This window comes from Argentina anserina, chromosome 7, assembly GCF_933775445.1.
Source record: "Argentina anserina chromosome 7, drPotAnse1.1, whole genome shotgun sequence".
NCBI classification, from domain to species: domain Eukaryota; kingdom Viridiplantae; phylum Streptophyta; class Magnoliopsida; order Rosales; family Rosaceae; genus Argentina; species Argentina anserina.
Genome location: NC_065878.1, coordinates 13,718,110 through 13,743,314, shown reverse-complemented (window position 1 = coordinate 13,743,314; position 25,205 = coordinate 13,718,110). Strand labels below are relative to the sequence as shown.

The window sequence follows — 25,205 nt, the reverse complement described above, 5'->3', positions numbered from 1 at the left end:
ATCTCTCATTTTCAAACCATCATCCATCTTGCCTTAATCCTCCCCCAAATCATGCAATCTCATTTCTACTTAACTCATAAGCATTCAGCTCCCTTACCACGCCTTTTGTAAGTTTCATCATTGTGAGCTCGATTTGTTGCTGTTACAGTCAAGTTCATCACGGCAAGGTCGAGCAAATCTTTGCCGTTATAAGTAAATCTCTGCCGTTATAAGTGAATCTCTGCTGTTATAAGTGAATCGTTGTTGTTACAAGTGAATTGTTGTTGTTACTATCAAGTCAGATCAATCACAACAAAATCGTTCTTGGATCCTTTCCTTGATCGATTTTGGGTCTAGTCGCACCGCAAAAACACCCTCTTACAGTTTACATGCTTAATAGGTTTCATGTCCATGGCAAAGTATCGGGGTTTTGCTATCAGTATATATGGAGAAGAATATATACATACATACGTCAATCTCTATGTTACGTTATATATACACAACATTAACTACGTTGCATCTTGCATATGTGTATGTAAATGATCAACTTTTGAGCAGACATTTTCATCTCCAACATGATATTATTCGATTCACTCTATTAGCCCTCAGTTAATAAAAAATCCATCTATAAAAGTTTAAAAATGGGATGAATTACAGGTCAAATGAAGAAGCTATGACTAATGTAACTTCACGAGTTCACATACGTTAGAATCATTAATTATTGTCTCCTGGGGCATTGTTGAAGCCACGAGGTAGATAACATATATATAAACATCAATTAATTGGTACATATTGCGCGATAATTAGTTAACATGCATGTACATGCAATACTCTATGCCTTCTGCTTTCCGTTTCATTTCTCTGGTTAAGATACGAACCGGTTGATTATTCAAAAGGTTTCATATTGTTTGTTATATAAAGTCTGAGTTTGAGATACTTAACTTTTTAGCTTGGTGTTCATGCATAAATGAAATATCTAAATCAAACTCGAATAAGATTTTCCACTACAATGGCATATGGAGTAAACAGTACAAAAGCAAAGGCCATCGTCGAGAATAAATGAATTAACCAGAGAGCTCGATTAGCCTAGGGCAACACTACAGATAGACTTCACACTTGTCAGACCTGAACCTCCCAACCTAAACCACAAACCCTAAGAAAAAATAAAGATCCTTGTCGATCTGTTCATTACTAGCATGAAGACTCTCAAATCAACTGTTATGTGTGGCGGACCAACTTTTGAGAATACATTTTTCATATCCAAAATCACACATACGTTCACCCCATATTAATCCTAATTAAGTTGGGATTTCGATATTTTTAGAAGAATTTAAACACATGCATTGATCCTTATTTAATTGAAATTAGATAGGAAATATTAGATTACAGTGGCATTATAAACGTACAATTTGGAATGAAAATGTAATATTACGGGAAGGTAACCTTGCACTTATAACAACAAGATTATAAAAAGGAAACCCTCATTTATTAACTGAAAATAAACACTAGCAGACACGCACATACCATCATCAGTTCATCATTGGTGAAATCAACCAGAGCTTTCATCAACGGTAGCAAAAACTAGTTCTGCTTAACAGGATCTGCTCGCTCGGGAATCCATTCGGCAGTCAAGCCAGAGCCACCGAACTTTTCTTCTATGACCTTGGACATTCTATCCTCCATCACAGGGGTGAAATAGTTAACCCAATCTCCCACCTCAGCTTTTCGGAACAGGCTCTTATTCTCCATGTCCATGACCAACATTCCAGTGTTGTTGATCTCCAAGTTCTTCATGGTCTCAAAAGAACAGAGCTTCACGATGTCTTCCACCACACCATTTATCTCCTCCTCCTCAGTAAAAGGGCAGTCTAAAAATTTGGCCACTGTTTTCAAGTGAGATACAACATCTTTCCTCATTTCCTCGTACTTCAAGAACAACACATTGTTAGGTCTCCTCAAGCTCTCTTTCCAGTAACCCAAAATGTGATCCCAGAATGGACCCCACCCATCGTTGCCTTGGCAATACATATCAAAGGCCTCATCAATGGATAATGGACCTAAAGACTGTGGCCTGGCTTTGTTGATGAAATGCCAAGTAGAAACGAATGAGTCAAATGGATTTCTGCAGACATAGATGATCTTACAGTTGGACTCTGTCACTTTACCCAGAGAAGGAAAAGGAATATGGGTTCCAAAGAGTCTTGGCTCAAGAAACTTGGATGAGAAATCAGGAGTTTGGTTGTTCATATAGAGATCCATTGCAAAGAATGGAACAAGCTTATGGGAGTTGGAAGTGAGCAAGGGATGGGTCTTCATTTGGAAACGGTGTCGATTAACAACAGCAAAAGCTAAGGCTTTCAACCATGTGGTGCCGCATTTGGGTAAACTGGCCACAACTATGTCGGAGTCCTTAGCTTGGAAGTGCTTTTGAAAAGCGATTAGGGCTTGGAGTACTTCCGCTGTTGGGCACCAGAAGCCTTGGTATAGATATTGGGGAAGGGCTACCCAGCCTTTTTCTTTGGGGAGAGAAAGAATGAGTTCCTGAAACTCATTACTAAGGGTTTTTGTTTCATGGTCAGCCGACTGAATTTCTGGCATTGCTAATAAACTGATCTGGAAGTGGCAAGTAATAACTAGAACTTAAGACCTAGCCTGAAAAGTACCTCACAGAGACACCCATATTTATAGTAATGGGCGAACAGCTAGCTAGGGCATTTTATATATAAGCCATGCATAAATTAATGTACAAATTTATAAACATAATGCATCGATCATAATGTATCTCAGATCCCAAGGAACAATCTCGATCAGTCCTAAGACTATCTCCCACTATAAGTTAAAATCATCAATATACATTACCACCAACTCCCACCATAAGGTATCCTACATTTCCCTTACAAAAATTTTGCCTTGTGTGAACAGTGGAATGCTATCTATAGCATTCCATTTCGTAAGATAAATTGGTTATATATTTTTTCATTTTCTTCCCAATCTATCCTCATACTTTTTCTAATATTCTAATTATATCCATTTTAATTTTAGTTACATATTAATTTTCTCCATAAATACCATGTTAATAGTTATTTTTTAAAAATAACTATTGTACAATCACGAACCTTGCAGTGAGCTCTTTCATATGAGCTCAATATTGAATATGATCGAGTTAAATTATTTTAATGTATAATAATTACTTATGATTTATAAACGATAATTAACGACTTTTTCAAAACCTTCTCGGAGATGACCTCCGAGCTCGGAAAAAGTATCATACACACTGATATATAAAACTAAAATAACTAAATAATACATAAATATTAAAAGAAGTCACTAATCACCGAATTTAGTACTCCTGAAGATCATCATCGCCTCTTGATGTGATGAATATGTGTTTATATAGAATTTTCAAAAATATCCGTTAACTAGCCATTATAGATGTTGACAAAAAAAATAATAGCCGTTTTTTCAATCAGGATTCAAATAATAGCCGTTGTCATTCAAAAACCCTATGTATATCTTACCATGTATACCTTATGGTGTGAGCTTAAAAACAAAATGCAAAAAAAAATGTTAAGGAATATGCTAAAGTGATAAGCCATATATCACTTATACCTTACCAATTTTACTTTATGGTTAGAGAGCTCTAAGTGGAGTTTCTTCTCCGACTCTCTTTGCCTTTGGGATCGGATCGGAGTTGGTGGATATCTCAGGAACACTATTGTGGCGGCTGGGACAATTGGTAGAGGTAGATAACACATAAACATCACGTATGGACTCATCTGACATTATGTACGCAAGCATAGCGACGGGTAGTTAATCATATGCACACACCAGAACTCTTTTTTTTTTCCTTTAATTTCGTAGTCTGTGCATGTGTTTAACAGAGTCCTGCATGGATCTACGTACTTGACATTTGAAAGATATAGTACATCTACCAGAAGTCAATCATTCAAGATTTTCATTGTGATATGGTGGCAAATCAACAACGTCCCAACTCGATCCCAAGGAGAAATCACAGCCTTAAGTGGACTTTCCCTCTCTGAGTCTCTCTTTGCCCTTGGGGGTGTACCGTGTACGTTCTTCTTCCTCTGCCTTCGATGACACAGTTTGCAGTCTAAGCAACAGACAGGCTCCCGTAGTCGATGGTGAGTTTGGTGAATCTGGACTATACGTACGCCGGTACGCGTTCCTCTTCAATTTGTTCGGTTTGTACACATAAATCTAATTCTTGTCTTATAAATAACCTATAATGAGTTTGAGTTTTAACATTTTAAATTGCTAATCTCTAAGATCGACTTTTCATCTTAATTTTCATCATCTGTAATGCAGTTTATTGGAATCCTTGGTGTAATATCGACGATCGGTGCATTGTGGAATCCTTGAAATCTTTACGTAGTGATTAAGGAAAAAGAATAAACCAAATCCATATCTGATATCTAATCGTAATAGAGAGAAAACACAAAATTAATCAAGGATTGTGGTTGCGGAGAAAGCGAGTGATTACGATGTTAGGTGGACAATGTTCTTAACTAGCATCACACTTGGCACATATGGAGACTAGCGAATTTTTTTTAATAGGGCAAACTATCTCTAATTTATTGAAATCAAACTAACAAAAGAGGGGGACAAAATAACCTGACTACCTATGTCTAATAAACTCTAACAAAGAGGATAAACAAAAGCTCAATCTGGCATGTGTACACCCACCCATGCAAGACCATATATACAAAAAAACCCTAGCAAATAGCAAACACTCAGCCAAGAAACCCTTAATTAAATGACGGGATGAAGCTGGTAGCATTGGCAGACAATGGTGAGATACCAAGAATAGAGAAAATAGACATATCGTGATGCTTCTTGTAAGGATGAAAAGAATGCAGAGCAGACTATCTGAACAATTCCAAAAGATAACGTTGGGCTTCCAACATATTAAAAATCTTACCTTCGAAACGCACCAGATTCACAGTGATCCAAATAAACCAAATTAGATTACAGAAGACTAGAAACCAAAGTCGACGTTTAGGTTTTGGGAACGCTGAAACACCAACACCATAAACACTTCATCAAGGGTACCCCAATGAGAGAATGAATGAGAAAATAGAAGGCAAACTCATTTCCATAAAGCCATAATTTCAGAACAATGCAAAAGAAGATGTGTACCTGATTCCGCATAACTTCCACAAAAGGAGCAATGAGATGGAAGTGAAAAACCCCGTCGTTGTAAAACATCATCTGTTGTAAACGCCCATGAAGAGCCTTCCAAACAACAAGAGTTTTGCGGGGTTGAATTGCTTTACTCCAGATCACTTTATCCCAGTCTTTATGCTCACCATGATTTGAGAAGAAAACAAAAGTTTCTTTTGCTGTCAGAAATCTTGAGGAGGAGTACGGCCATAAAAGAGAGTCAGATGTGTCTGCATCAGGCAGAGCAATGCGCTCAATTGTTTTTGCTGTTTAAGGGAATGAAGAAATAAAATCTGCTGGGAGAACCCTATGAAAATCAACAATAACATTATTCATCTTAACATGAAGTGGAATAGAGCCACTTATTCTAACACTAGTAGCAAGAGGCTCACCTAGCCAATTATCTTACCAAAAAGATATCCTTTTACCATCACCAACATTCCAATGCAAAGAATTTAAAAACATAGGCCAAACTTTTTTGAGACCCAACTAGACTGAAGATCTCTTGTAAGACTTTATAGGTTGGAAATCATCTTTCAAAAAATGAGCTCTAAGCAAAATAGAGGCTGGAGAGGAAGAAGAGAGCATCTCCCAACATCTCTTTATTAGAAGAGCACGATTAGCCTCAAATAGATCACGTAACCCCAAGTCTCCTTCCTATTTGAGTTTACAACAGTTACGTCAAACAACAAGAGGCATGCCTATTTTCAAAGGGTCTCCAGTCCAAAAAAAAATTCTTGATCCAAGATTGAAGGTCATGAAGTAAACTAGCCGGCCACTCATAAATCTGAAAACTATAAAACCAAAATACCTTGAATCACTGATTGAATAAGTTGAAGCCTACCCGCTTGTGACAAAAGAGAACATTTCTAAGAGGACAACTTGCATCTCACTCTATCTGCAAATGGCTTGAAAATACACCCTCTTGGGACGTCCTTGGAAAATCGGAACCCCAAGGTATGTGAATGGAAGAGATCCCTGCTTGACACCCAAAATTTTCCGGATAACAGAGCGTCTACGGTGATCATATTTCCCTATTAACACAATCGATTTAGATTTATTGACTCTTTACCCTGAATTCAAGCCATATTCCTCCATAAACTTCATTAGATTATTCAAAGATCTCTTGGTACCCCGCATAAAAGCCATAATGTCATCTGCAAATACAACATTTGAGGGTGGAGTAATACCAAGAGGAGCTGACAGTAAATCAATAAGTATATCCTCAACCAGCTTAGTGAGACCTCTACTTAAAACCTCTTCCGCAAGACAAAAGAGAATAGGTGACAAAGGATCTCCTTGACGAACACCACGAGAACAAGGAAAAAATCCTTCAATCTCACCATTAATTAAAATTGATAAGTGTGCAGACCCCAAAATTGTTTTAATCTAGTCACAAAAAAGATATGAAAAACCAAAAGCCTTCAAAACCCGAAGTAAGAAACTTCAATCAAGAGTGTCAAATGTCTTTTGCACATCAAACTTAATTGCAATCTTACCCCCCTTACAATTACGATTCATGAGGTTAATGCATTTTGAAGTCAATATAATGGGGTCTGCAATAGTGTGGCCTCTAAGAAAAGCACTTTAGTTGGGTGAAATAATCCGAATAGCAATACTTCCCAGACAGTTAGTTAAAATCTTTGTGATAAGCTTGAAAATAAAATTCGACATAGCAATAAGACGCAACTGCGTTGCGGTGTTTGCTCTAGGGACTTTAGGAATCAAGATCATTAAATTGGAATGGAAGTAGGGGAGAATGTATCCAGTATTGAAAAAACTATGAACAGTTTGGACTACCTCTACACCAACAACTGACCAACACTTCATAAAAAAAAATTCACCAAAATCATATGGATCAGGAGAACTATTATGATCCATGGAACACATAGTCTGAAATATTTCCTCATATGTGGAAATAACTGTTAACATAACATTATCCTCAGTAGTCACGAGATTAGGAATTACCTGAGAAACTAGACCAATGTCTCTTACAAAAGAATATGTGAAGAGGTCATTGAAATAATTTATCACATGATCACTAATCTCTTTTGGGTCATCAATAATGATGTTTCCATCTCTCATAATTGATAATGACTGTTTAAGATGCCGGACTTTAACCATTGCATGGAAGAAAGAAAAGTTTCGGTGACCTTCAGTAAGCCATTTTATCCTTGATTTATCACATAAAATTTTCTCTTGAAGCAAAAGAGCCTCATGAACTTGAGCACTGGCAACACTCTCCCTGAAAAGCAAGTCATCAAAAGGACCAAAGCTAGCAATTTCCCGCTGAATTATATGCAAACTCAGCTTTAATCCAAATCTGAATCCGTTGTTTAAGAGTCCGCAGCTTAGAAGCCAAAACAAACATTGGATTACCATATAAATGAGAACTTTGACAAACCTCCTTCACCAAAGAAAGAAAACTTGGATGATCTAGCCACATGCGATGGAACTGAAATGGTGATCTTTGGGTAAGTATAAGCCTTGAATAGGACACTAAAAGAGGACAATGATCTGAGGAAAAACGAGGAAGAATAGTGCATTCCAAATTGCGCCAAACATCTATTCAAGAGAAATTACTAAGACACCGATCAAGCCTCATTTCAACACTTGCACCAACACCCCTTCTATTCGTCCAGGTATAGGGTAATCCTTTAGTAGGAAGATGAACCAACTCACAATTAGTTGACATGTCCTGAAAGTCTGAACATGAAACGACATTTGGAAGAATTCCACCTCGTTTTTCATGAGCACCTAGGACACAATTAAAGTCACCCCACTATCCAGGATCCTTGAACAAATGCATTTTTAACATGAAGTAGATCATTCCAAAGCCGACGACGCTCTATTACTGTAGTTCTTGCATAAACGCAAGTCAAAATACAATTAACATTGTCCAAAGTGCAAGAAATTGTGAGCTGATGTCCTGTAGCTAGTAACACAGTAGGTTGAATAGCTTGATCATATAAGAGCGAGATATTTGGAGGTTGGTCCCCTCTGTCATTCACAATTGTTGGAAACATCTTTAAAGAATGCCAAAATGAAGATTTAAGTGAACTTAAATTAATAAAAGGTTCAGAAATACCAATAATAATAGGTTTGTATTTGCGAACCATCCTACTCAAGACTCGACGAGTAGTGGCGTTGCCCATACCCCGAGCATTCCAAAAAATGATCTTTATAAGTTAAGGCGTGAGGTGGGAACTCTGCTACGGGCAGGGTAACTGTCCAAAGCTTGTTCTTGTAGTAAATTCTCACGCATTTTCTTTTTTTGCTTCTTTTGCTGGGATCTAGAAAGAACAAAGTCATACCATCCTCCGGCTCTCGAACCACAGTTGCATTGTCCTCTGTCCTCGTTGAGGGGGTGGGGAATAAGCCCTCAACATCATCTAAAGCCTCATTAGTAACCACCATTGAGTTCTCTACCTCAAGGGTCTGAGCATTTGGCCCCTGGAACATTTTGTCTGCCAATTGCTCAATTAATTCATTAGCAACCCCACAATAGCCTCCTGAGCTAGAATGACAAACTGATTTTGTTTGCCGACACAAAATTGTGTGTTTTGCCGGTGGCTAGCTAATTTCGGGTCTCTGATCTCTGTTTCAAAGGAGTGAGTGGTGACCTTCATCCCGCGAGTGTAAGTAGCTCAGAGATGAGAGACCTAGTAATTTAGACCCAAAGAAATAGAGGAAGTAACTGAGTTCAGTCAATTTCACAGCTCGTGAAAACTGGTGAGTTAACTTATACTTCCTGGAAACCATCCTCCCGAATATGCAATCCCTTGAAACAAAGTAGCTACAGTCAAGGCGTTATCACTATTAACACCAATCCCATTAGAGAAACCAATCTTCCCCCACTGAATATATTATAGATATTTAGGCGTTGAAAACAAAACAAAGATATACAGTAAATCACTTAAGTATTGATACATGTTAAAGGAACGAGCTGGATATCTTGGTGCCAAAAAGAATAACGGATTCAGTTCATCCAATGCTCAATTGCAGTGTTGTTGTCTACCCGCTGCAAGTCATTATACTTTCTTGCATGGTGCTTTTTTACGTAACTTATGTCGCTTCCAGTCAACACTGCATCTTCCGTACACTACTTCCTCAATTAGGAATGGAGATGTGATACTCACCACCCCTTAGGGCTATGAAAATATGGCATTCACAAAAGCCTCTGCATCAAAGGGTTGTAGGTCCTCTACACTTTCACCAACTCCCACAAACTTCACAGGAATGCCAAGCTCATTTACCACACTAACCTAATAGAAGTACAATCTTAGAATCAGTAAAACCTTTGAAAAACTCAAGAGAATGCATTCAATTAATAAAATAAAAAAATGAAATGGGATAGATGATTTAAACATACCACACAGCCACCTCTTGCAGAACCATCGAGTTTTGTCAAAATCAAACCAGTTATACCAACAATCTGTCGCAATAATAAAAATGATAAAAATCCACATATTAACATTTATTTCGTAGTATAAAGAGATTAGAGGAAAATAATATTACACCCAGAACACGAATAAAGCATTCTTGAAGCAGAAATTATAGCAAGGAACTAACTCAGGAAACCAAGGATAAGAACAGTACTTCATTGAATTCTCTTGCTTGAGGAAGCATGTTTAAACCAGTGGTCCCATCCAGAACTTGTAGGATCTCCTGTTTTCGTCCATAACATAACATACTTAACACATGGAGAAAATTATATAGCATGCACAGAGAAAGTACAAATTCCCATATACATGGTGAAGTTAGTTCAAAGTCACTCAACTTTTAACTACTGATACGATAACATACTCATAGAGGTGCATGGCAAACATCCATTATGAAACACTGCCGCTTAGGCAGAATTATTCCAATCAACAAAAAGTCTACTTCTTTAATTTAAGAATAGGAAGAAAGAAAATTTTCAGACATCTGAGCTTACATTAGGGGCACCAGGCATGGCTTTGCCTACAGCTTTCTTACATGCAATCAACTCTTCCATCAAGCTGAAATTAGTATGCAGACCTGCGATTCGAAATATATGATCCCACCCAGAATAAACCGGCTAAGCTCACAAAGTACATTATCAGTTAAATACGAAAATGTTCCAAACTTACGTCCAGAGGTGTCACATAAGACAATATCATAACCTTGTTCTTTCCCTCTCTTCACAGCCTGAGAAATAACTATTCAGAAAGCACTTTAAGACTATATGTCAGTAATTACACCATGTCATTTACAGACAAACAAATTAAAGTAAATAGAGTTGATCTGTCTGCCATTCGAGTTGCTTACCTGTTGCTGCTTTGGCCTTCTCTTTTTCAGCTACAACTATCTCACAGCCAGTCCTCTCAGCCCATATCTCCAGCTGGTCACCAGCAGCAGCTCGAAACGTATCCCCTGCTGCCATCAGTACCTGGCACAATTTCAAACAAAAAAATTCAGACCACAATTGTATGTGACCAGTCTTTCTCAAATACTTCAAAACAATTCACTGAAGGGACACTGCAAAGAAAATTACTCACTTTTGCCCCTTCCTTCTTCAATCTATAAGCCAGCTTTCCTGAGTGAAGAAAGTATCAGATCATTAACCCATGATTGACCATTTATACAGCAGAATAACAATAGCAAAAAACATACATCAAAGTCTCCAATGCGACCATATGCCACTATAAGTTTGATCCGATGTTCTTTATTCTTACGTTTAGCTCATCTACTGTAATTTTCCCAATCACTTCGTCACCTAAAACATCAGTGGACTATTTGATACAAACTCAGTTCAATTCTTACCAAGAGATGTTGTCTTCCCACCTCCATTAACCCCAACAACCATAATCACAGCAGGTTTCCTGACGCGACAACAAAAATAAAAAGCAGCATCAACAACAAGCCAACTCATAACCAGCACAAAGAAAACAACCTCAAACACCAAAACATTCTAAAATAATACAAAAAAGCACACGACCTGTATCCAAGTTGAAGCTCAGGTTTCCCTTTTATAGTCAACAAATCCAGAACATTCTTCTTCAACGCCTCCTACAATCACCACAGCACCACCACATTACATCTCACTTCCACACTAACTAATAACCAACCCTTCATTTCGTTACTCGGCACATTTAGGCACATCAACTCAAATTATTCATATACAAGTAAATACCAATCTACAGCACCAAGTTCCGAAAATTTTCGACACCCAAATATCCTAATCAATCATCAATCACCAATCACATATGTATGTATGTACCTTAATTTCACTTCCAGACTTGAGCTTCCCAGCCACAATGTCCTCCCTCAAACTCTCCACAATCTTGATAGTGATCTTCGGCCCAAAGTCCGATACCAGCAGAGCCTGAAACCCGAACAGCTCAAATTTCAAAACCCTAATTACCAAAATTACATTACAATTCAAATTGGTTTTCACCTCTTCGAGCTCGTCGAGGACGCGATCGGTGTCGGCGAGGTTCCAGTAGAGGAGGAGCTCGTCGATGACGGCGAGGTTGTCGCGGGTCTTGGAGAACCCGGAGAAGAGCTTGTCGACGTCGCTCTTGGCCTTCTCCTTTATGAGGCGGCCGAGGCGGTTGAAGAACCCGGTGCCGGCGCGGCATTGGAGGGAGGAAGATGCGGGTCGGGTCGGAGCGACGAGGAGGAGGAGGCGGTGGTGGTGGTGGGGTGGGGTGGGTTTGGTGAGGAGAGAGAAGCGAGAGAGAGATGAAGGCAAAGGCGAAGCCATTTACTCTCTTTTGAGCTTTGAAAGCTGAGAGGGAGTCACTGGGTTGGTTTTGGATGTCAGATAAGGAAAAGTGCCTCATGAAACGCCGTCGTATAAGCTAGTTTTATTCTTCTTTTTTCAATATAGAGGTAATAAAAATGGCAAATTATATCTCGTTTTCTAGGCTTATTTTCTATTGTTTTGTTCTTCTTTTTTTCTTTAAATTTTTAGCTCAATAATTGCCATAGACTTGGACGTGAGCAGATGAGAGCGAGACTTATCCTCTCTCTAGCTTGGCGGCAGTAGACTCTTATCATAGGGCTTTGTACGCTGTGATCCACGGCTTCCAGCAAGGCTCCCTCCGATAATTAAGTCATTCTAGTGCCTTTTATTAGAGCGGGCACCCCCTTTCTTCAACATGTCCTTCACTGCGGCGTGCGAGGGAAGATGGATCGAGGTCCTGCTGGGTTGCCATCTTCTTACTGGTTGGTGGGTTCTCTGGTGATGGATTTGGAGAAATCCATTGCATTTGGGATCCGAGGACGTCGTGGGTCGCTTAGATCTCGGATCTTTGCGGTGGTAAAGTTGATCATCGGCCGATGTTATAAAGATCAGATTGCGGGAGGAAGCTTCACTTTGGTGGCGATGGTTTGGCGTTAGGCACTTCTACGGTGAACATAGCGGGGTGTCGCGCGGAGTCATTGTCAAGGAAGAGGTTTTAGGCGGCAATTTTAAGGCTGTCTAGAGTGCCCTTCAGGTTGGCATGGTGGCCAACGTTGGTGTTTGAGCGGAGCTTGAGGTTGGGACCAGGGTGATGTCTGGTATTGGCGACAGGATAGAGATTGGAGCAAGCAGCGGGTGAGGCTTATGACAGTGGTCGTCGACCTTGGGCACAGTTGGGTGCCCAGATTAGTTTGGGGACCTTTCACTTAGGCTTGGGCTGCTGCTCTACTGAGGGTGATATGGGCCTGTTTTTCATGCTTATTCACTGTTGGGCTCATGTTTGGGATATTGGTGGATGGTTTTTACATTTTGGTTTCTTCGCCTATCGAAGAGGTTCCTCTCGAGGGTACCTCCTACAAGATGCTTCGAAGGTGACCTCAACATAGTCAGAATAAGTAAGAATCGTTTCACAGTTCTCGGGTGTTTTTTCTTGAATTCCAAGTTTAAGGTCATCGACATTGAGATTGTTACATTGCTTAATTTAGTTTTATTTCGCATGGTTATATTAATTTGATGAAATCCTAAAGGGTGTTCCATGTTATGTTGGTGTATCTACATTACCTATCAATGACAAATCGTCGCTCATTTCAAAAATCAAGTATTGCCATAAACTCAAAGATGCAAATAAGAGTGGAATGTAATATAGGTAATGTTCTTCTCTGTTTCTTTCCGCTAGGAGATAGAAGCAAATTTCGTCAAATTGTCACGTGTCAATCTCTTGGGGTTTTGACTGTTTACACAAATTTTCCCTAAAACTTGCCCATTTCAAATCTCTATGACCATTTCAATGTTTTCTCTGACAATTACCCTACTACCTTTATTCTTAATCCTCTCTCCCTCCCCGTTCACCGATCCCTCCCATACCCAATTTCATAACCCTAACCCCCCCCCCTCCCACCTCTCTGCCATCACCTCCCTCGCCACCGCCAGCTCCGGAGTCTCTAATGACACCATCCAGCTCTATGACCTCTCCCGATCCACCTCCGTCGGCTCCCTCAACGACCACTCCGTCACCGTCACCTCCCTCTCCTTCACCCCGCCCTGAGCTTTCCGTCCCCTTCAACCTCATCTCCGGCGACGCCGACAGCTCCTTCTGCATCTTCGAGGCCGACCATTTTGTTCTTCTCAAGAGCCTCAAGCCGCATAAGAAGGCCATAAATGAATTGTCGTTGCATCCATCTGGGAAGCTATCTTTGACTGTGGGGAACAATGAGTGCTTGGCTACGATTAACTTGGTGAGATGAAGGAGGAGCTTTTATTGCAGATTAGGCAAAGTAACTGGCTTAGACTTCAATGGGTCTGGAGATAAGTTCTATTTAGCGACTCACTCAACCGTGCCCCAGAAGGCTCCTTAACTTTCAATTCGTTCATTTTCGTGGCTTTGGTGTAGATCGAGTAGCAAGTGCTGAAGGTGGTGAAGGCGATGGAAAACAAGCTCAACGAGGAGATAGCGGCGCTGGATTGTGTCAATGACGACGATCTGGAGGTGTTAAGGGAGCATAGTGTCACGGACCTAGCCATTCGGCTACCACACTTGGTCCATGCGGTGCTTCATCCCCATGGAGCTAGCCTTATCCAATGGCACAATGCACTGGTTTTGCCCTGCATTGGGCTCATTAGGGGACCGGCTTCAGACCACAACTTGTGTGTAGGGCGGCCAACTCCTTTCTTCGACGTTAAGTCCCTGACTAGCGACAAGCTCCCCAAACTTAACCAGGTCGGCCTGCCTGAACCCCTCGGAAGGAGCAGTCATATATCTCCCACACTTTCTAATCTTGGAGCAATCTCACATATGACTGATGTTCATTTAACCAGCGACGCCCAAAATAGACACTCTCAAAAACGAGACGTGACATCCTCCTCCACCAAACTTGGTGTACGTCCTCGTACACAATATCCCCACTTGTGGCCCGCGTAACCCTTGTACGCCCGCGATGCCTGAGCGATGAAAATGAGTTCCCAAAGATCGCCCAACAATGCTTCGCACCGGATCTATCATCTTGGACTTTGTCATGGATCCTCTCGTCTGGTCTTTCCCCTTGGAGGCGACCCTGCCTACTCGACTCCCCCGCGGAGCACCCCGTATCCTGGGCACACGGCGACTCTTGTGAGTGCTTGGCGACACAATGACAGCAATGTTGAGGCGGCTCTGATACCACTTGTCACGGACCTAGCCATTCGGCTACCACAGTTGGTCTATGTGGCGTTCCATCCCCATGGAGCCAGCCTTATCCAACGGGACAATGCATTGGTTTCGCCCTGCTTTGGGCTTATCAAAGGATCGGCTCCAGACCCCATACTGTGTGTAGGGCAGCCCACTCCTTTCTTCGACGTTAAGTCCCCGACTAGCGATAAGCTCCCCAAGTTTAACCGGGTCGGCCTGCCTGAACCCCTCGGAAGGAGCAGCCATATATCTCCCACACTTTCTAATCTTGGAACAATCCCACATATGCTTGATGTTCATTTAACCAGGGACGCCCGTCATAGACACTCCCGAAAACGGGACGTGACAATAAGTTGTAGCAGATGAGGATGATGGCGGAGAAACGCCGTCGTTGGATCTCTCTAGGTCACGGCGAATACACCAAGATCCCTTCCTATAAGGACTTCTTCTCCGCCGTCAAGGCCAGTGACCACACTGTCTGCCACTTGTATTGCAAATTGTTGGAATGTGATTGAGAATGAATTGTTATGGCGGCAAGGTTGGGGTTTTGTTAGTTGTTATGTTGATGAACAATCGGCCGACAAGTTTTCTCAACAATGGAGGGTGTTCAGCAACTTGTGTTGGGATTGTATTGTATATAATTCTAATTTAGTATGGTTTGGTGATTTGCCTCCACGATTCGACACATAATGCAGTTGTTATTTGGTTTGTTTCTGTCAATTTTAGGATGAACGTACTTGAGACAGAGAATTGTCAAAATAGTGGAATTTGGTTAAAGTTGTAGGTATTGCATAAAGTCAACATTTTCTGATGTATTACTTGCGATCAGTAACATAATTATTGACAGTCAATAAATAATTACTATAGTTATTATGGGTCAGTAATATAATTACTATAGTTATTGAACGTTAGTAATTTATTATTATGGGTAATGGGTTACTAGAGTCAGTAACATGATTATTGGGGGTTAGTAGCATGAATACTGGGAGCCATTAATTTATTATTATGACTTACTAAATGTTAGTAACATAATTACTAGGGGTCGGTAATATAGTATTGTGGGTTAATGTGGATCATTATTATGAATTTTTGTTTTGATAGTAATGTTTGGTATCACTGGGGTTCAGTAACACAAGTGTTAAGGCCATTACTAGGGGTTAGTAATAGAATTACTGGGGTCAGTAACACAATTACTAGGTATCAATAATGTCATTACTTGAGCTGCACGGAATCGGGGGTGGGTACGTGGAAGCGAAGCGTTTGGAAACGCGGAAGCGTTTTTTTTCCTAAATTATTGGAAGCGGGTGCGTATTGGAAGCGTCAAAATAAAATAGTATATTATAATTATTTTTTAATCAGTAAATTATATATAATTATAGTAATAATTTTATGTATTTTTAAAGTACTTAATTTATCTCATATAATTGTTTTACACCTTATCTTGTAAGATTGTTTATCAAACAAAGGCTAGATAAAAGCTGTAGTCAATTAAGCTTCTTGTTATAACTTAGCGGTGCCTATCTTGGATATGTAACCAACCACGTCGTCATTTAAAAGTGTTTTTATCTACATGGACAACTGTCTCTCCTTTTCTTCACCACCTACCTTCGTTTCTCTCTGTATAAGCCACAAAACTCCAGCAAAAGCCTGCAACTCCAAAGAGTTGAAGACGAGAGTGGGGCAACGAACAAAGCCATAAGAAACATCTTTGAAGCTTTTGTGGCGGCCATCATTGAAGCTAACCACACGAGGTAGTTTTGATTTCAAAATCTGTCCTCGCGCTTCCCCCTTCATTGCAATTATCTGCTTCCGAATTAGAATCGCACGATTCGAGTGCGCTCCCAAACTTGTTTTTCCCAGAAGCGCGATTCCGGACGATTCCGACCGCTTCCGAGGCGGTTCCGCTTCGCTTCCGCTTCAGAAGCGAGAATCGTCAGCAACCCGGCGCTTCTGTGCTACGTAGGTCATTACTAGGTTAGTAACACAATTACTGGGGGTCAGTAATTTATACCAGAGACCGGAGTTCAGAGTTCGGAGTTCGGAGTTCAGAGTTCGGAGTTCGGAGTTCGGAGTTCAGAGTTCGGAGTTCGGAGACCGGTGACCGAAGTCCAGCAGTAAGTGGCCGGAGTCCAGTAATGGGTGATCGAAGTCCGGTGAGGTTCTGGCAAAGTGTCATCTTTAATCAATTTTATCAATAAATAAGTGTTTAAATATATGAGGGTAAAATAGTTTTAAAACTATAATTTTTATACTAATTGGGTAAATATTAATTTATATTGTGTTGAGATGATCACATTTTTTTCTTTGTTATTCAAATATGTAACTAGAAAGTTAAATGAATATGAAATGATCATTTTTTCCAATTTCTTTAGTTGGTGTCGGCCACAGCTGACCATCATGTGACAGCTAAGTTCTTTCCGGTAGTTAATTATATAAAAGAGAAATACTGTATCTTGGTTCTTGAGATTGACCGGCCGGATTGCTTTTTTTCATTCATCATAAAATTCTGACGCAATATTGATGACGCATGAGCTGAGAAAGTGATTATGTTGTGATTGTTAAGAACTTAAGATCTCCAGAAAAGTATAAGGATCGTATTTTCAGTTGAGGAATTGGCCGAAGAAACTTCAGCATCGTCAATGACTAATTAACACCGTCCATATTACTACATGCCATGCATGCTTCCATTGCTCCCAATGCTTCCCATGCATAGTCTAAAGAATGAGATTTTGGTGATTAGGTCCGAGTCTAAACAATGAGATGGCTGTATCTCCTAGCGCATGAAGATTCCGGATTCCGGAAGATAATTTGGCGTCGACGTAAGTGAGGAAGGTGACGTGTGGCCGGGTTTGCTACGACGTCGTCGGCTCGTCAGCAGACCAAGGTGGGGTATCTGAAGGTGGAGAACACAGTGGCTTCGCAACGTGGGGCTCCGATGAATTGGAGCAATCCTCGAGTAGTCGAATTCAATATTGGTTGTTGCTATAAACTATTAAGCATATATATTGGTCACCATATTCGATCCATCATCAACTTTTTTATCTTTCAGGAAAATCAAGGAAATTCTTTTTCCTGCTCTAATCCATTTCTTTAATGCATGCAACGGTAGGCTGCATCCTCATGCTAATGTCAGCATTGAAAGGATTAGCATGTGGTGCGATCTTCTTACTATACCTACATATATATATGTGGCAATAATATATGGCATGGATATAGTACATATATATACATATATTTATCCTATATGGTCGAGAGCTAAAGATGTCTAGATTTGATAGAGGTTCTTACTATCTCATGTACGTAGACTAAACCGTGCTTAGATTTTAGAGGCGAAAGAGAAACACGTACTCCTCAAGTCCTCAGTCGGGCCGGAGACTTTTCCGTTCATGAACCCGAGTGACGCAAATAAGCTGACGCAGATATGAGTGCAACTGTGACGTACATACTCCACACTGTAGTTTAGTGTGCAAAAGTTGAAAGAATCAACTTAGTATCAAACTTCCTCGATCAGTTTGAGTATTTGAGTTGACATCGTAAAGAGTTGTCCAAGACGACCCGTGGTCGTTCTCTACAATTTTGCTATACTTGCATTGCAATTGGTTTCTGATTCCGGTTGGCAAGGTTTTATAATACGCCAGCACACGCCAGCACACGCCAGTCATCGCTTTTAGAAAAGCAATTACTACAATTACTACTCATTTTGTATAGCTCTTTCTCTTGTCAATGCTCAATAGTCAATAGACATCGCGATAAGCATAATATGTAGCTAACCAGTAAAATACTTAAATTAAGGAAGCGTGAACAAGATGGATGATTTCCAGATTAAAATGCCTACCTACAAATATTTGCACATTCTCTCCACAATAATTAATGCTCTCACTAGGCTTCAATGACAGTATCGTCCCAGTTTCAAAAGATCTTTTTAAGTTATCCTTTGCCAATAAACCGAAATGAAGTGTATGGTCAATCAATCTTTAATAGAATTATGCCCCCAATGCATGCCTAGTAGAAGCTTCCATGATGTTTGGTTACAATTTCTAATACACTTTAAACCTTCCAACTTATAAAATTGAATTCGTTCGGGGAAAAACTTGCGTACAAACTAGTATGTACGCGTGCGTCCGAACTTTCATTTATTTGCACACTTTGGGAATATAAATACATGATTTCAACCGTTCCAAAGTTTAGTTTATTACTAAAGATCATTTCTATAAAAGATCAACATAAACAAAAATCGTTTGCTTTGTCGATTGCATCAAACAAATGAACGGTTATGGTGAAAGTTAGTAGTCTCATGATCAACCGTCAATTTGTTTGATGCAATCGACTATGAAGACGATTTTTGTTTATATCAATTTTTTGCAAACATGATCTTTAGTAATAAACTAAACTTTTGAACGTTTGAAATCATGTATTTATATTCCCAAAGTGTGTAAATAAATGAAAGTTCGGACGCACGCGTACATACTAGTTTGTACGCAAGTTTTTCCCATTCGTTCATATAAAAAAAATATAAAATTGAACACGTTGATCTCTCTCATCCCGGCCTATATATATATGATCGATGTGCCTCCTGAATTCATAAGTAAGTTCCCTATTAACCAGCCTTTTTAACAGAAAATTCGGTAAATAGTCTATTTTCACGTACATGTAATGGCAGAAAGCTCGTCCCGATTGGTAGAAATCACTGTTCTCTCTGCAGAAAACCTAGAAGCAAACCGAAAACCCTTCAAAAGAAACTCCTGTGTCACTATCCGGAACGACGCTCCCATCTCCGCGACGCGGTTGTACCGGACGGCGGAGACGGACTGTGAAGGCGGCGGTCATAGGTGGAACGAAAAGCTCGTGATTGAGCTTCCATCTCAGGCCAGGAATCTGATAGTGGAAGTACATAGCAAGAATGGTGCGAGAACCATCGGAGCGGCGAGCATTCCAGTGTCGGATTTCATCGGTGGATGGGTGCCTGAGAACTACTTGCATTTTCTTAGTTACAGGCTAAGGGATGAAAGAGGTGTGAGGAATGGGATTGTGAATATTTCAGTGAGGATAAAGGTGCCGGAAGGTGTGGCATCGACTTACGGGAAGAGGTTTAACAGTGGGTGTGCTACGTCATCGTCACATACCACCTTGATATATCCGGCTGGGGATAACAGTGGCGTCGCAACTGGGGTTCCGGTGAATTGGAATAGTTATCCTCGAATTCAATATTAGTCATTGTCATAGGGGCCAGGGTCCACGATCACGAAAATGTTTTCACAATTTTACATGTAACAAATTGGTTTATTTCTATTGCAGGCATCGGTATAAGCTTATGCCAGCTAAATGAGCTAATTTGATTACTCGACCTAATTAGGTATAATAAAGGAAAAAATCACACTCGACCTAATTATATGTGTACGTATGATGATGAAGATGAAGATGATAAGAAACTTCAAGAGTTTAAGGTGATTGATTGATACGTTTAAGTCATCGAAAGTGACGAAGTGCAACAATGATCGAGTAACAACAGCCAAATGGCTTACTCATTTTTGTTGAATATTGCTGCATATATTTACCGTACTTTTTTTTGTAAATTTATGTGATTTGTTTTACACATTTACACTCCTTTTATGATTTGTTAATTATTTGGGACTTTAATATATTTAAATAATAAAAACCTGATTTACATCAAGTTTCTCTTGTGGAAATAGAGAGGAGAAATGCGGAGACGTTTGAATTCATAAACCAGGTGCGTGACGCAAATGAATAAGCTGACGCATGAGTGCAGATGTAACTCGAGACCGAGATAATTAATTATCTCGTTGTGAGCGGAAGTTCCAGGAAATCAATATCCAACTTCATCAGGCTGAGTAGTTGACATCGTCAAAGAGTTGTCCAACAAGATCAACACGCCAACACGTCGTCGTCTACACGAATTGCGAGCCCGGTTTTTTTTGCACAAAAACAAAAAATGACAATAGCCACAATTGTTTTGTGGCCTTTAATAGTGCGGTCGATCCAAAAAGATCTCACATATCACTATAAATGTGGGTTCTTAATCACTATAAAACAAATGTGCTTGTTGCCTGTTCTTTTTGTGGCGTTCATTCCCAAGTTTTGAGATCCTATGTGTTTCCCGATCTAATTCCGGTGTGCAAAGGTTTTCTGTGATACAAGGCCCTTGGATATTCGAATGAGGATGGTCAAATACTGTGGCTTCTGAGGGGATTGAACATTGGATTGATATATGATATACTCATTTAATTTCCAAGAGGGTTTTAATTAAGACCAGAGGTTTTCAAATTTACAATGCAAACTTTTGTAGAACCAAAGCGGGGGAAATGAGACTTGACTACTAGGAATTTAGGCACACACCACATACAACTCTTTCTCATCTAGAGAAATTAGCAATATACAAGACGAACATAGGAACAATGTTATAGCATCTCCAACAAATTATGCATTTTGAAGAAAAATGAAGATTTGGAGAAAAAATTCACATTTTAAACTCCAACAGTTTCTCAATCTCATTCTCCAAAATAGAGAAATTGATAAAAAAGAATAGTTGATTCTCCAAATTTGCAGCATTTGCAAAAATTTTGCATAACCAAATATTAAATACTTGCACTTTTTTTAACAACTCAAATTTAGATTCCAATCAATAAAATCTACAATAAATATTTTAAGTCAAAAATATGAAATTATGAAATATATTATGATTATGATAAATAAGAAAATATAATATTTAATTGAAGTAATAAATGTAAAAATCTGCAAATAAAGAAGTTGTTGGAGTTTGAGCATAATAGTTTTGGAGATTTTGAAGTTTGTTTCTCTATTTTGGAGAAAATATGGAGAAACTGTTAGAGATGCTCTTAGATAATCTAGTTATAAATTGACATAGTAAATTAATCGAGTCGATCATATTTGCTAGTACTGTACAATCTATTTTATCTCCTCTTTTCTTTTTTTGGTAGTGATAATTAATTTCATTGAAGAAACACCACAAGGGGAAACAAAGCAAACAGAAGGAACATGAATAAACTAAAAGACAGAAATACAACTCCTCAAATAGAATAGTTGAAAGAGTATAGGTTTATGGTTTAAATTCCTACCGTCAGAGTTTGATACTATGTACCGTACACCAATTGAAATCTTTAGGCGATGTGTGGTATCTTTTACAGGGGTTTTATTGGAATACTCGATTTATTCTCGGTAGTTATAAATTTTTGTGTACTCATTTTATAATAAGAGTTACTTATCGTAAATTACAGTACCGAGTGTCTTAGATTATTATTTAATGTTTTAGGACAATTTAGTATGTGTATAGCTTTTTGGGCCTGTAATGGAAACTGTTTTTTTTTTTTAAGAAAATAAAAACAGTCGAAAGAGTATAGACTACTAAGAAAACAAAACAGTCCTCAACGAGAGGGCTAGAATTTTTGACCTCGGGGGGTTTGAAACCCAATTCACCGGACACACTCCTCCGTCTCCTCAAGTAATAACTATATTCTGGCATTATGATAGTGCCGACCTTATCATAATAAATTCTGTACCGCTCTTGAGAGCCCTAAAACAAAATAGAAAAAAAATCTCTAGTCAGTCTAGTGTTTGAAATAAACAGAGATCACTGTCGCACGCCAGTTAGTCATCAATTTCGTAAAGCAATACTAGTCATTCTGTCTGAAGGGTAAAGCAAATACTAGTCATTTTGTCTAGCTCTTCATCTAATCAGAATACGGATAACGAGTTTTACAATATCGGGTTATAGAAGCACGTTTTAATTTTAACAAACTACTCAAAATATTAGATAATAATTTAGGTTACAAATAACTCATTATTTAATTTGATAAAGCAAATAAGGATTAAAATTTACAAATAAAGATCAAATGATGGCAAGTTGTCATATGTCATAAAATTATTTACTTTTACTCCTCTTTGACCCATAATGTTTGCTACTATCAATTGAGATGTTATATACTACTGTTGATTATATAAACTAACTGTTATTATCGACTATAAAATTAACTGTTATTGTCGAGTTAAAAACTAACTGCTACTGTCGACTTGGAATACACCTGCTACTGTCAACTTGGAAGGTACATGTTATTATCAACTATGAAGGTACATGATACTGTCAACTTGAAAGGTACCTGCTACTGTCGACTTGGAAAGTACATGCTGCTGTCGACTTCAAATGTACCTGCTACTGTCGACTTAGAAGGTATCTGCTATTGTCGACTATAAATCTAGCTGCTACTATTCACTGAGAAACTTACTATTACTGTGATTTTTTGTGAGCAAAATTCAAAATTTCAAAATTTCTCAAAACATATGCAATGAAACCTAAATGAAAGCCCATAACATAATGAACAACTTTATATATTAGCTCACCTTTAAATTCCCGGTGATTTGGCCGGAAAACTTAAATTTTCCTGAAAAACAAAACTAAAAAATGAGGAGAGAGAAATTTGTCAAATCTAAGAGTGACATTTAGTCATTTTTACGAAAATAAAAATATTTTGGATATTTTTTCATTAATTAATTAATCAGTTTTGTTTTAATTATTCTTTGTGTTTGAGATTATGTCCTAATTTATATAAAAAATATAAAAAATGAGTTTTTAATTAATTTAAACTACTTAATTTTCAATTTTCCTTGAAATACATTTCCACGTCTCTATCAACAATCCGGTCAGACCCAGAGGTCAACCCAAGAAAACGGAGATGGATTTATCCCCATATATTCCTAGCTTCTTCGGCAAAACTGCGCAACAGAAATCCCCTCGCTATTTCTATCTTCCTTCTCTCCATCTTCCTATTTCCTCACTTTATATACGCCTCCCCAACCCTCTTTAGCATCCCAACAAATATTCCCCATAGAACTCTAAGCAGTTTCCAGCATATTGATTACGTGTGCGCTTTCATTTTTACACACGACGTCCATGGCAACTCGATGCATAGAGATCACCGTTCTTTCTGCAGAGAACCTTCAGTTCAACCGCAAACCCTTCAAGAAAAACTCCTTCGTCACCGTCCGGACCGACGCCACCTCCAAGTGGTACCGCACGGCGGAGACTGACAGCGAAGGCGGAGGGCCGAGATGGAATGAGAAGATAGCGGTCCAGCTTCCTGTGCAGGCTAGGAATCTGATAGTGGAAGTGCAATGCCAGAACGGGGCGAGGACGATCGGATCGGCGGTTATTCCGGTGACGGATTTCACCGGCGGGTGGGTGCCTGAGACCTACTTGCATTTTCTGAGTTATAGGTTAAGGGATGAGAGAGGTGTGAGGAATGGGATTTTGAATATCTCGGTGAGGATGAAGGTGAAGGAAGGTGTGGAGTCGACGTACGAGAGGAAGCTGTCGAGTGGTTGCGCTACGACGTCGTCGCAGAGCAAGTTGTATCCTACGGTGGACAACAGCGGCGTCGTACTTGGGGTTCCGGTGAATTGGAATAGCTATTCAGCCTATTCTCGTGTTCAATATTGATTGTTGGGTCCTCGTTACGAATTGTTCAATCAAGAACTTGATTACAGTTTTGTACATGATCAGATTCAATTGTCTCCAACAATTTAATTCATTCTTTTATAATAAACAAATCTATTCGCTGTTAAATTCCTGGATATAAGGATTGTTGTGGTTGTTCACTTAATCTGTTCGATTTCGAATTTTAATCGGTAGCGGTTAGAACAAGTCTATGAGGTACTACTAGTAAACGAAGGATAAATTAACTGTGCCTAACCTGGGACTTAAAAATTAAGTACTAGTCGCAAGAAAATTGACAAAGATTGAAGAGTAAACTATGCCTTGAACCTAGAACATGAAAATTGACCATTAACAAGTAGAAGAAGATGATAGGAATCTTCAGGGTTTTAATATGGTAATTCGGTAACGGCTAGGAAACTGCAGGGTTTTTGGGGAATGGCTAGGAAGCTTCAGGGTAGAGTCTTAGAAAGAGCTGCCGCAACGGTCGAGTAACAGCCTCATGAGTCATGACCCGTTTGACTTTATCAGTGTACGTGTACGTAGGACTAGAAATGGCCTTTGAATAAGTCATAGGCAACTTATTCATCTCATCTTTTACCAGTAGTTATTGCCGGTTTCCTAGTTCCTTCGTCAACAAATTTTACCCAAATTAGAGACTTAGGCAATTTTCTATGCTGCTAGGGTTTTCAGCGCCGCTGTGCTGATTGCCCTGCTCCGCCTCTATTTTGCTATCCACGAATAGCTCTCTATTAGCCTAGTGGCAGCGCCATGAAGCATGGAAACATTATCATATGGAATTGTAGGGGAATTGTTTGTCATGAAAAGCAGCGAGCTCTCATGAATCTCGTTCAACAGCGGAAACCCTTCTTGGTGTTTCTCTCAGAAACTATAGCCCAACAAAACCACATTGATGACCTCACTACCCAGTTAGGTTTTGCTGGAAATATTTGCTTTCCGTCTGCGCGTGACTCTCAAGGGGTGGCACT

At 39.4% G+C, this 25,205-nt stretch overlaps 4 protein-coding genes across 6 annotated transcripts; 2 read left to right on the top strand and 2 right to left on the bottom strand.

Annotated features, from left to right (window-relative positions):
- Window positions 1-1,338: 1,338 nt before the first annotated feature.
- LOC126803610 (cytosolic sulfotransferase 15-like) lies at window positions 1,339-8,622 on the bottom strand. Its single transcript, XM_050531392.1, has 2 exons — window positions 8,475-8,622; window positions 1,339-2,612 (listed from the first exon to the last, which is right to left on the bottom strand). Exons 1-2 carry the CDS (start codon window positions 8,620-8,622, stop codon window positions 1,561-1,563), a joined length of 1,200 nt encoding a protein of 399 aa, XP_050387349.1. The 3' UTR covers window positions 1,339-1,560.
- Window positions 8,623-8,992: 370 nt separating this feature from the next.
- Window positions 8,993-11,922, bottom strand: LOC126802060 (cell division protein FtsY homolog, chloroplastic). 3 transcript variants are annotated; one of them, XM_050529589.1, is made up of 11 exons: window positions 11,579-11,922; window positions 11,402-11,506; window positions 11,120-11,190; window positions 10,945-11,003; window positions 10,680-10,717; window positions 10,450-10,570; window positions 10,272-10,340; window positions 10,097-10,179; window positions 9,760-9,828; window positions 9,533-9,595; window positions 8,993-9,425 (listed from the first exon to the last, which is right to left on the bottom strand). In XM_050529589.1, exons 1-11 carry the CDS (start codon window positions 11,885-11,887, stop codon window positions 9,312-9,314), a joined length of 1,101 nt encoding a protein of 366 aa, XP_050385546.1. In that variant the 5' UTR covers window positions 11,888-11,922; the 3' UTR covers window positions 8,993-9,311. The 3 variants fall into 3 exon arrangements, with proteins under 3 accessions (XP_050385546.1, XP_050385547.1, XP_050385548.1); XM_050529590.1 differs by having other exon boundaries at window positions 8,993-9,420; XM_050529591.1 differs by lacking the exons at window positions 8,993-9,425; window positions 9,533-9,595; window positions 9,760-9,828 and adding an exon at window positions 9,836-10,002.
- Window positions 11,923-19,363: 7,441 nt separating this feature from the next.
- LOC126803135 (BON1-associated protein 2-like) lies at window positions 19,364-20,291 on the top strand. Its single transcript, XM_050530891.1, has one exon. It carries the CDS (start codon window positions 19,407-19,409, stop codon window positions 19,962-19,964), a length of 558 nt encoding a protein of 185 aa, XP_050386848.1. The 5' UTR covers window positions 19,364-19,406; the 3' UTR covers window positions 19,965-20,291.
- A 3,298-nt stretch (window positions 20,292-23,589) lies between these two features.
- Window positions 23,590-24,348, top strand: LOC126802993 (BON1-associated protein 2-like). Its single transcript, XM_050530718.1, has one exon. The coding sequence runs from the start codon at window positions 23,677-23,679 to the stop codon at window positions 24,220-24,222; it is 546 nt and encodes a 181-aa protein (XP_050386675.1). The 5' UTR covers window positions 23,590-23,676; the 3' UTR covers window positions 24,223-24,348.
- The last annotated feature ends 857 nt before the right edge of the window (window positions 24,349-25,205 follow it).

What these genes read in the sequence shown, in the direction of transcription:
- LOC126803135 (XM_050530891.1), top strand. Translation starts at nt 19,407, where the DNA reads ATGGCAGAAAGCTCGTCCCGATTGGTAGAAATCACTGTTCTCTCTGCA.
- LOC126803610 (XM_050531392.1), bottom strand. Translation starts at nt 8,622, where the DNA reads ATGTTCCAGGGGCCAAATGCTCAGACCCTTGAGGTAGAGAACTCAATG. An exon ending in GGTTCGAGAGCCGGAGGATG is followed by an intron (nt 2,613 to 8,474) that starts GTATGACTTTGT and finishes CTTAAGTTCTAG; the next exon opens with TTATTACTTGCCACTTCCAG.
- LOC126802060 (XM_050529589.1), bottom strand. Translation starts at nt 11,887, where the DNA reads ATGGCTTCGCCTTTGCCTTCATCTCTCTCTCGCTTCTCTCTCCTCACC. An exon ending in AGTCTGGAAGTGAAATTAAG is followed by an intron (nt 11,191 to 11,401) that starts GTACATACATAC and finishes TGGTGATTGTAG; the next exon opens with GAGGCGTTGAAGAAGAATGT. An exon ending in GAAGGCCAAAGCAGCAACAG is followed by an intron (nt 10,341 to 10,449) that starts GTAAGCAACTCG and finishes CTTTCTGAATAG; the next exon opens with TTATTTCTCAGGCTGTGAAG.
- LOC126802993 (XM_050530718.1), top strand. Translation starts at nt 23,677, where the DNA reads ATGGCAACTCGATGCATAGAGATCACCGTTCTTTCTGCAGAGAACCTT.